This window comes from Rhipicephalus microplus, chromosome X, assembly GCF_043290135.1.
Source record: "Rhipicephalus microplus isolate Deutch F79 chromosome X, USDA_Rmic, whole genome shotgun sequence".
Taxonomy (NCBI): Eukaryota; Metazoa; Arthropoda; class Arachnida; order Ixodida; family Ixodidae; genus Rhipicephalus; species Rhipicephalus microplus.
The window spans coordinates 402,509,605-402,520,759 of record NC_134710.1 but is presented as its reverse complement, the minus strand read 5'-3'; the positions used below and the strand labels follow the sequence as shown (position 1 = coordinate 402,520,759).

Sequence of the window (11,155 nt, the reverse complement as noted above, 5' to 3'; positions counted from 1 at the left end):
GATATGTTTTCATCTAATGACATAAAAAACCAATGGTGTTTGCTGTAAATTACATAAAATTTGTTGCGTGATAGGGGTATAAGAAACGTACACACATAAGCATGTTGAGCTTAAACAAGCAGACTCATTCAGTGACCAAACAACATGCACTAACTCCCGTCTGGAAGATACATCTAAATTTACGTCTAGCAGCGTAAGCAAGATATAATAGCTCTTTCAATAAAAATTTGTTTGCACGAACAATTCAATTTTTCTGAATGTCACTGCCATTGATGTTCACAGTTTGTGCAAATGAATATACAAATGTCAAACACAATCATTTATTGCAAGTACCACTGCAGAATGAAAATAATAGGAAAGCAAGAATTCAGTCAAATGAGGCAATTTAACACATACCACACATAAAAAAAACATGTTTAATTAGAACCTTCTATATTTATGGCAGCATTTGCATATAGATCCTGGTGAAAAATACCAATGCACATGAGCACCAAACAGTACACAAAACAATACACCAAACAGTACACAAAACAATACACCAAACAGTACATACAGATTATTCTGGAGCCTACATCACCTCTAGCGATAACGCTAGAACATTCGATGGCAAATGTATAAATGCCAATGCGCTTCGCCGCTTCTCCGTTGATCGACGGCTGACGATCCGTTCGCTGCTATCAGTGCAGGTCTGCTACTGTGATCCGACTTTCGTTCACTGGGCATAAGTTCGCCAAACTAAACAGTTTAACCTTCATTGTACTCTCTGCTTCTTTGTCGACGTCACAACCCTGTGACATCTGGTGGAGGTGCTGCTTTTTTGGTGTTTCAAACACCCCCTTCAAGCCAGGAAACTAGCCCAAGCGGCAAAGAAAACAAAAACGGCAACCCTTAACAGTGAAGAAGCTGCAGGAAGAGGGGACTGCAACCAGAGTAGGGGTCCCTTCTTGAAACAGCCTACATCATTCCCCTACGTACATACATCAATCACCTACATACATTTGTCAAGATCCGGCAGCCCCGGATCCCAACATCAACTGCAGCTATCATGATCGACCGCCCCCGTGCAGCCTGCGCCAGTTGTTCTCCGGCAGCCGAAGGGACCTCCAACGTTCTATGGGTCGTTAGGCCACGACCAGCAGACAACCGACAACTGCCGTTACAATCTTCTACGACGCTTCGTGGAATACCAGCCCGGTGAACGTGTTTGGGTTTGGACGCCGATGCGCTGACATGCTCAGTGAAAAGCTTCTGCGACGGTACCTCGGACCGTACAAGGTAATTCGACGTCTCCGCCCACTCAATTACGAGATTGTCCCCGACGGTGTCACGAACGCTCAACGACGCCGATCCCGACCTGAAGTCATCCATGTCGCACGCCTCAAGCCATTTCATGCGCGTTAACGAACTGAAACAGTGTAACTTGTTGTATTATTGCTGTACCGTAATTTATTGCTTGTACTTTCTTGCATCATTGTTGTACTTTCATCTTCCATTAAAGCATCAGGACAATGCCTTTTTCAGAGGGGGGCAATGCCACTTTCCTTTTCTCAAGTTTTGTTATCGCCCCAATACACTACGTAGTTCTCAGCGCCAATCATGCTTGCAGTCTTCGAGAAGCTTCAAGACTATAGTAGGTCATTTTGATAAGATCACGCCCGCTCGTCAAACTACACAGATTATTCTGGAGCCTGGTCACTGCTAGCGATAACGCTAGACGATTGGATGGCAAGTGTATAAATGCTAACGCGCTTCGCCGCTTGTCAGTTGATCGACGGCTGACGATTCGTTTACCGCTATCAGTGCAGGTCTGCTACTGTGATCCCACTTTCCGTTTACCAGGCACACGTTCGCCCAAATAAACAGTTTAACCGTCATCGTACTGTCTGCTTCTTTGTCGACATCCCGACTCTGTGACATTATTGTTATTATTTGAGAGGTTTCTGGAAGGCATTGCAAAAGTACACACTGGCTTTATGTACTATTTGCCTTTAGTGTCCGTCTAACACTCTTGCAACACTTGCCCTGGAAATTGTCGAGGCATATTCAGTTTGTCATCAGTCACGTTCAATAGAGTTTGGCAAATCACCTACATACATTTTTTCATCTGCTGGAAAAGCCATTAGCAAACAAGGTGAGGCAATATCTGAAACCTTTAACACACATGGAGTAGACACAAGTGAAAAAAAACACTCCTGAATGTGGCTAGGCAGCTTCACAGTACTTTCAATACATACTATTCGCTTGCACAAAAACAATAATTTTTCGCCATTCTGCAAGGAGTCATGTATCGCAACAAAAATTCTTTCAATAGAAAAATATTCATTATCAGCAGTTCGCACAATGCTGGAATCACTTTTCTTTGCCCTTGTGTAACGCCTGCTGTGTAATATGGTTCCCTTGAATGAAAGACGAAAATATTCATACCAAGCACTTACAGGCATATACACTGAGCGTAAAGAAGCAATTTCTTCAGCTGTCAGCTTGGGCACAGGATCAGCATTTCCAAACAATGATACCGCATCAACGCATGTGACTGCCGAGGTTTTTGGATAACCAAGAAGAGAGGAGGTGAAATCTTTCACCTTAGTTTCAAAAGAAGTCAATGTTAATACGAGATGAAGCTGCTGCAGCATCACTAGCCTCTCTACGACCTGATTTGGTACCCCTTTGGCTCCTGTTATCGTCTTTAGAAGCCGTCCATTACCGCTCTCAAAGACAAACGCTGAATGTGCCCATAGCGGTCCAAAGCTCTCGGCAGCAGATGCGAGGTGTAGCAACTGGTGCAAGTTGAATGTCATGAGGCGTGGACTGTATAGGTTCTTTGCCCGAGAGACGAACTCTTGCAGTAGACGACCTGCATAATAAATGTGCAATACTAAATGTAAGCCATGGTTCTGAATGAAACCAAACACTGCAAAAAGCCTAGTGTGATGATGCAATGGGCAATTCATCAGCCAAACAATATAAATTGAAATACTCAACTAACTTTAGGTATTGCATTTCTGTAATGCCAATTACATTGGTATCTACACTTATTCATGGAAAAACAGAAACTATGGTGTGTTTTTTCAGCTTTCAGCAATAATTACATACATACAATCTTCTACTAACTCTAAATTGACAACTGCTATTTTTTGCTGTAAAACAATCATGCACGTAAAATCATTTTCAGAAATTTTTAGATACACTGTGACAGCATCAAACTAAGAAAATTATGGGTGCAATCATCACCAACTATAAAAAAACCTTGTCGTATAGTCGTAACGGGAAGTGAAAACAATTGTTGCACTGAAACACTTAGAAATAATCGTAACGTGCAGCTTCAGCACAAATTCTTCTAAGATTATAGATTCCGCAAGTTTTCAATGGAACAATCTTTAACCCATTCACTTTCACAGCCACCATTAAGTTGGCTGCAACAGGAGGCCGATGTGTCAGTGATCGGCACTGCACTAGCCGTCCTGAAAGCACTTGTGTTTGTGGGGCAACAACATACAGTGAAATCTTCGTAGAATGAACCCCACATTAATGAATTTTTCAGATTAACAAACTTTTAAAATATCCCGCGCCGACTGCTAATAGTTTCAATGTAAAATTATTTCACTACTACGTACATACTTCAGAATACCAAACTTTTCAGAATAACGAGCGTTAATTTAGTTCCACATTATATCAACAATGCCTCAGTACAACGAACTTGTGTTCTGGAATCTGTCGCGACCACCGGAGTGGTATGCAAGCAGACGAGAAAGCGAACAGACGCCTTGCTTTTCGGAAGACGTGCGACGGTGTCGAGGAAAAAAACAAAAGGACGACTGTTTTCTTTCTTTTTGTTGAAACAGAGACACTGCAGGTTTACAAACAGGCGGGCGCAGAGGCGAGGGCAAGACGGGAGGGCAAGGTCAGCGACGCAAAGTGGGAGTTGCGGAGCAGTAAGCATGGGCACTGAAAACCTGAGACAGCAAGAGAGCAGAAAGCGAATCGAGAGGAATTTTCTTTTTTAGCACTTTTTTTCTTTGAAAGAGACAATGACAGCCATGACGCTTTAGTTGTTTTTTCAAAAGCCTTGTTTTTTTGTTGTATTCATCTCTTTTCGGTGATTACTTATCGCGTCCGCAAAGCAAGTGGGTGTTTACGCTGCGATGATACTACAAATGAGTTCATCTCAGCTTGCGACGAAGAAGCGGAAGCAGTTTTCACTAAGCGTGACAATGAATATTCTTCGGCAGCTGAAAGGCAAAGAGCAGGCTGTTGTGACCAAAGAACCGAATCGCACCACAGAAATGTGGATGAGCTGGAGGCCTTCGCGCTGCAAAGTTTGTGCTGCTCGCGTTAAAAAAAAAAAACAGACTTCCTTAAAGTAAACGTGCATTTTTTGGTGTTTACTTGTGCATTTGTTTTTTTTCTCACGAAAACGAGTTTAAGGACCCACTGTTGTAAAGGTAAGTCGTTTTGGTCGGTGAGAAATAAGTATTTATGATTAATTTTCGAGCTTTCACTATAACGACCTTTCAAAATAACGAACAAATTTCTACGGTCCCCTGAAGTTGGGTATAGCAAGATTTCGCTGTATACTGCAACCGGTTTTGTTTTGTTTGGTTTTCTTGACACCAGATGAACATATGCGGCCACAGTTATGAAAGAAAATCATTGTAAAAATAGAATGTTCTGTGAGCACATGCATATTTCTCTTAGTGCAAGCATGGCAGCATGGTGTAGTCTGAGCCTCTCAAAGGAGGCGCTTCTTCAGAATGTTTTTTTTTTTAGGGCTGAAAGCATTGCTGACAACGATGATTTTTCACTCCGAGTTCTAGATTTGGAAAGCACCGACAGTGACAGAGACGATGCAGAAAGATGGAAGTTTCACTTTACATCATTTTCGGCCCTGAAACGATTTCGATAATTTCGCATAAACATGTTAAGCCAGTACAGCAAGTCCTAAGAATCATTCACAGACAGATCTATTTAAGTTCTTGCATTTACTATTTAAAATATTTTAAACATGCGAATCGCAACAGATCACAGTGGCTCAACCGAATGAAATGGCAACTTCCTGCATTCACAATATGTAGTACCTTTTCTTTTAACATTACGTAGCACCGGTGACTGATCTAACTCGATGTCTAGTCTCGCCCTGCCGCGGTGGTCTAGTGGCTAATGTACTCGCCTGCTGACACTCAGGTCGTGAGATCGAATGCCGGATGCGGCGGCTGCATTTTCTATGGAGGCGAAAATGGTGTAGGCCCGGGTGCTCAGGTTTGGGTGCACGTTAAAGAACTTCGGGTGGTCGAAATTTTTGAAGCCCTCCACTATGGCATCTCTCATAATCATAAGGTGGTTTTAACATGTTGAACCCCACATATCAATCAGATTCCTAGTCTATATCACTGAACCTCTTGTAGACAGCATGCATTATCTGCCTGTGTTACAATATGCTTTGTGTGAATGTGAGCTGCACACCATATATCGCCCTAGCTGACTAGTATGTCAAAAATTTCGCTATAGGAGACTTGTAAGCTGCAATGTCGTGTAAGAATCGTAAGGCATTTTGTGAAAGAAATCACTTCAGCTTGTCGCTGCAGTGAGAGTCGGGCTCGCGCTATCAATTATAATGCCAGAATTCACGCGTCAGTGGCTGTAACTCTACCCCTGAAGACACAACTACATTGCCCAAGTTTATGATTATTGGTGATTGCTTGTCAAATACTTTCTATTTTTCCACATGCCTTTGCACATTGTCGATGAGCAGGAGAGTAAGTAAGAATGGTTTGTAGTTTGGCGACATGTTACGAAGCACACCTCAAACGTTTCATGTGCTCCATCTTTGTTGCCCGATGGTGTGCTCTGCAGGGTGCACTCGATAGAGCTCGACCCATCGTGTGCACTGTGGCCAGCGACGGTTGGCTGTTTGAGGAGTTGAAGATCTCTACATGAAAACTGACAACCCTACAATCTCTATAGTTCAGCAATCTTAGCAACTCACCAACACGTTGCAGTTGTGGCGCAGTTAGCTCTTCTGAAAGAAGTATGTGCACAGCTTCAACGAGGAGCACAAAGTGGTTAAGGTAGCGCTGGGGCAGGATCCCTGTACAGGTTGGCACAGCGTAGAACAGGAGCCAGTGCCGCCACTCACTTGCCTTCCAATGGCAGCGCTCTTTGATTGAGCGTGGAAGTCTGGTGAAGCACTGAGGAGGCCTGATGGAGAGCAGCTTCTTGTCCACTTGAGCCACAGTTATTGGGCGCCCTGCATACAGTGTAACAATATATACTTTATTATAAAATTTCATATATGTGGCAGATAATTTTGTAAGCAAAGGGACAAAGGGGGACACTGTCCTCTACAGAAGGATGAGTGGCAAATAATTGCAGGCACCAGAGACATGCTGTAAGAGAGTTTGTCCAGTTGATGTCACATTTTTCTCTTTTTTACTTCCCACCCCATTTCATGTCACAGCACCAGTGTACCTCACATTAAACAATTAACAGAATTTATATGTACATGTCTGTGGCAAGAAAATAAATGGAGAAAAATCTCAAGAAAGGACACACATTAACATGTCACAGTAGCAATTATGTTGGCCTTTGAAGTTGCTTTTCACAAATATATGCTTTATTTATGACTATATGTCAACGAAGATGAAGTTTTCAAATAATTTATATGGACACTGAAGAGCCAAACAATTTTTTGCCCATCAGTAAAATACAATTTCACAATCCCAAAAATGTCACTCGTACTACGACACGACGCTTAGTAAGAAAACCTGAAAAGAGAAAATGGGGGTGGCGATGCAACCTTGAGATTCCCACACTAAACTCCATAATATACGAAATTTCGTAAGCATCTTCTGGGCCTTACATAGCTTCCAAGAGATAAAAATGAAGTACATTGTTTATCTGTGGGTGCCACAGACATAGCATATGAAGTATGAGAAAATTTCATTGAGCCAATGCCACGAAAATACCTAAAGTACATTTTGAAATTTCTTATGTGACGCATGGAGATTTTGGAATACAATTTAAAAATACTTCAACCTTGATTTTCTCCGCTAATAATCAACTCATGGTGGTCAAACAAATAATAATAATAATAATAATAATAATAATAATAATAATAATAATAATAATTTTTATTTCCATCAGCGATGGAGGAGACTGCGGGTAAAAGTTGCTTGAAGGCACAAGCAACTTGACAGAGGCCCGCAGCCACCCCTACAGTGCAGGCAGCGATGGCAAACATTCACATAAAGAAAAAAAAAATCACAAGAAACACATATTCGGAATACAGATATGTCTAAAAAAAACACATCAGTAAGGAAGAATGAAAAAAAGCAATATTTTAAACTATTTACTATGTTAGCATGAATTGATGAAATGCTCGCGCAGTGTTCGTGCAGAAGTTATTTTCAATTCAATGTGTAATTTATGAAATGAATTTAAAAGGGTTGGCAGCGTGTATGATAGCTTCTGCATAGAATAGCTTGTCCGCGCAGTGACCACCTTCCACTGTTCTATGTAACGAGTGCCGTATGAATGGGTGTTTTTGGCAAGATGAGATAACTCGTGGAAAAACTTTAGGTTTTCTTTTATCTCTCGTTTGAACGCTATACTTAACTTGTAATTGTATAGGGTAAACACGCGGATGACATTTCCCTTCAAGAATAAATCTGAAGTATGGGAATTGTAGGGTACATTGAAAAGCGCCCGTAGAAATTTTTTCTGCAGTACATGAAGTCTTTCAAGATTTGTATATGTCGTCGTACCCCATACCAAAAAACAATAATACAAGGAAGAAAAAAAGAGCGCATTGTAAACAAGAAGCTTTATTTTAAAAGGTAATATCAATCTGTGACGCGCCATCATACCAACCACACGAGATAGCTTGCCTAAAACTGATTCGATGTGTAATATGCCATTAACATTCTCAGAATACACTTTGTCAATTGAAGCAACATCACTGTTCCTCTTTGTGTCCCTCTAAAAAGAAAATGAGCATGCACTGTAGTTGCTAATAGACGGCAAAGTGTGTAACTAGTGCCCATGCATAGGCTATATTAAGTAACCAACCGATATCTCGTTCCGATAAGACATCAACTGAAAATGCTCTTACTTTTTTGTTAAATACTTAAAGCAACAGCTTTTCTCTAAATACTGCTGCAATCACGTGAACTGTTAACCTACAATGATTTAGCCACGCAATTTTTCTTGTAAAGCATGTTCATATTTATACCAGCCATTTTTTTTAAACAATTACATTCAAGAATCTGTATTCATACTTCAAACCAGTAAACAAGATATTTATCATACATCCTCTGTTCATTTTTATAGCTAATTTAGCAACAGGTATACATGCTTCTTCAAAAAATTCCAGGAAATATTCAGTGTGATGACGAAGACCGAAACTGGCTATCAGGCACAGACGCGCATGCTAGGCGAGCGAGGAGGAGAAAGAAGAGGCAGAATAAAACAGCTTGCCCGACGAACGGGTGTTGTGTCTGTCTTGCTCATTACATCAGATTAGTTGGGGGAATTTTTTGGTAATGAGCTATGCATTGTACTTAGTCAAAGGCACAAGGCTACACTCAAACCACCTTGTAATCTACAAGACAATACTAACCTATGTAATAAGGCTCTTGATTGTTACTTGAGTCACACCAAGTATCAGTGAAACACCTAGTGACGCCCAGAAGAACACAGTGCATGTATTCGACTGTTTGACCAAGCACAAGGTCAAAACCCTTCAGACACGAGAGTGGTGAGGGCCCTTTCAAACCATTCACTGGCTCTCCAACGTCGATGGCGAACTTCATATCTCGAAGCATGCCCTTTGCTGTCCGCAGCTCCTCTGCTGTAACATTCATGTACCTCTGGCCTCCTGAAAAATTATGTCGTAAAGTTTAAGCAAGCACTAAGCCTGCATTTAATCACGTAATATAAATAATGCAATCTACACACAGGCTCATAACAATATTTTAAGCCACAAACCACATCATGCCAATTTTATTTTCTGTGTACTAGATAAGCTAAGCTTGATCACTTTTAATTTTGCAAATGAAGCTTAACTGAAAAAAAAAAGCTTATGGACTTCAGTATGCAATGACAGAAGACTCCTAGATACAGAATGGAGCTTGCATGAACGGCGGCGACGCTATGGACTCTGGGTAGGCAGCCATTTTTTTGTCAGAGGTAGCCGGGGAGTGCAGCAGCGTCGTCGTGTTTGCGAGCGTTGGCATAGCTTGCAGGCGTGATCGAGTGTGATCGCGAAGCGAAGTTAACTCCAAGAAGTGTCGTGCTTGATATCAGCATCACCGCAAGACTACACTGCAACGCTGTGCCAGAAAGACCTCGAGCAGTACGAAGAACAGAGGAGAATTTGCTCAGAGTAACCCATTCACACTTCGTGCGGGCGACTGTGTAAGCAACATGTACTTGTGGCGGCGCGTCGACAGCTCCGACATTCATGAATTTTTCGTTCCGAAGCCGAGTTTGAAAACCCTGGAGCAGATTAAGCCCAGAAAAGCCCTCAAGGGTCACAAGTTTGTGTAGAGTGGTCGGGCACGGGAGCCGTGGGTGAAGAAAGTCGCCGCCAACACCACGGTCGTCGTCACTCAAACAAGACGTGTTCAATTGAGGAGCGCTATTCTCGTGCATGTGCGTCGAATAACGTACGTAGAATAACAGCACAGTAAGATGAGAGCAGGCTTCGTTGTTCCTGGTCATGCATGTGCAGTGCGCGGCAAGGACCTCACCATCACTCTCCCATGAACAAGACTTTGAAGGCGGCTTGTTAACACACTGGAAGTTGAATCTGCACGGAAACAAACATTAGCATCTGCGGCAAAATCAAGTGATTTAACACCTCTTACTTGAGTGTCGACGACCACGGTATCGGCAGCGAATTTCTTTAATTAGGACTCCCACAACCAGCCACTCGTCGCAAAGTTGTGGCCCTTGATTTCCTTTCTCGACTATAGCCCCCGGGTAATCAAACTCGCCCTCGGAACGAGAAATTTATGAATATCAGAGCTGTCGACGCGCGGCCACAAGTGCACTTTGCTTACACAGTTGCCCGCACAAACCGTGAATGGGTCACTCGGAGCAAATTCTCGTCTTTTTTTGGTACCGCTCGAGGTCTTCCTGGCACAGCATTGGGGTGTAGTCTTTTGGTTAGGCTGGAATCGTGCACGACTTTTCTTAGAGTTAAATTTGCGTCACACTCGCACTCGATCACGCCTGAAAGCTACGCCAACGCTCGCAAACACGACTGCGCTGCTGCACTTTCCAACCGCCTCTGACGAAAAATGGCTGCCTAACCAGAGTGCGTAGCGTCGCTGCCGTTCATGCAAGCTCCCTATATTGTAACAGTAGCTTTAGCACCAGTTATGATGGCACAAAAGTTATGCATCTAATAGAATGTATTGTGCATTACTAGAATAATTTACCTTCATGATGCTCTCCACAAGCGTAGCACCACGGGCAGCCAAACATGCCATTGAACTGCACCATGTTCATAACTGCGGCACGGGCAGGTGCGTCGACACAGCAGCAGATTGCATGAACTGTAGACTTGATGGCTGAGGATGCCGTCCTCCAGACTAGGTGGCCAAAGTTGTTCACTTCTTCCACGAACTTGCCCATGAACAGTGACATGTCTGGATGGCGTCCAAACCAAAGACCACCAACTAAGCAGTTTTTCATACGATAATCTGGTGGCAGCTCATTTATCAAGAACTGAATGGGCCATATCGACGATGTTGATGACTTAAACACAGGGCTTCCATCTGTGTTGAATGTGATTGTCAGATCCATCTTGTCTACTTGCCCATTCTTGCGCAAATTTCTGAGCATTGTCCCACTTGTTATGTCATTGAAAGCCCCAGATGTTAGGTTGTTCTCATCATTTAACTGCGTGAGTTTTCTAAAGAGAACATCCTTGGTTCGAGCAATTACCGATTTTACCTGCTCTTTTAAATTTAGAATAATAAAAAAATTTCCTTTGGCCTTCAATGCAGAGACGTCATTGTCTACACAACAAGTGGGACACCTCATGGTTTTTGCGCCAGTTTGGGAGTTCAGCAGGCTGCCACAGTCATCGCAATAGAAAAAGTGCTTGACTAGGCTCTTCGTTCTGGACGACCACATCTTTCAGAACAAGTGC

The 11,155-nt window shown here is 42.5% G+C and overlaps 1 protein-coding gene across 1 annotated transcript; it reads right to left on the bottom strand.

The window, feature by feature from the left end:
* Window positions 1-320: 320 nt before the first annotated feature.
* On the bottom strand, window positions 321-10,647 carry LOC142775449 (uncharacterized). Its single transcript, XM_075876847.1, has 5 exons — window positions 10,440-10,647; window positions 8,615-8,872; window positions 5,984-6,244; window positions 2,436-2,854; window positions 321-335 (listed from the first exon to the last, which is right to left on the bottom strand). The coding sequence occupies exons 1-5, from the start codon at window positions 10,645-10,647 to the stop codon at window positions 321-323; spliced, it is 1,161 nt and encodes a 386-aa protein (XP_075732962.1).
* Between the last annotated feature and the right edge of the window lie 508 nt (window positions 10,648-11,155).

What these genes read in the sequence shown, in the direction of transcription:
- LOC142775449 (XM_075876847.1), bottom strand. Translation starts at nt 10,647, where the DNA reads ATGTCACTGTTCATGGGCAAGTTCGTGGAAGAAGTGAACAACTTTGGC. An exon ending in TTGTGGAGAGCATCATGAAG is followed by an intron (nt 8,873 to 10,439) that starts GTAAATTATTCT and finishes ATAATTTTTCAG; the next exon opens with GAGGCCAGAGGTACATGAAT. An exon ending in TCAAGAGCCTTATTACATAG is followed by an intron (nt 6,245 to 8,614) that starts GTTAGTATTGTC and finishes CACTGTATGCAG; the next exon opens with GGCGCCCAATAACTGTGGCT.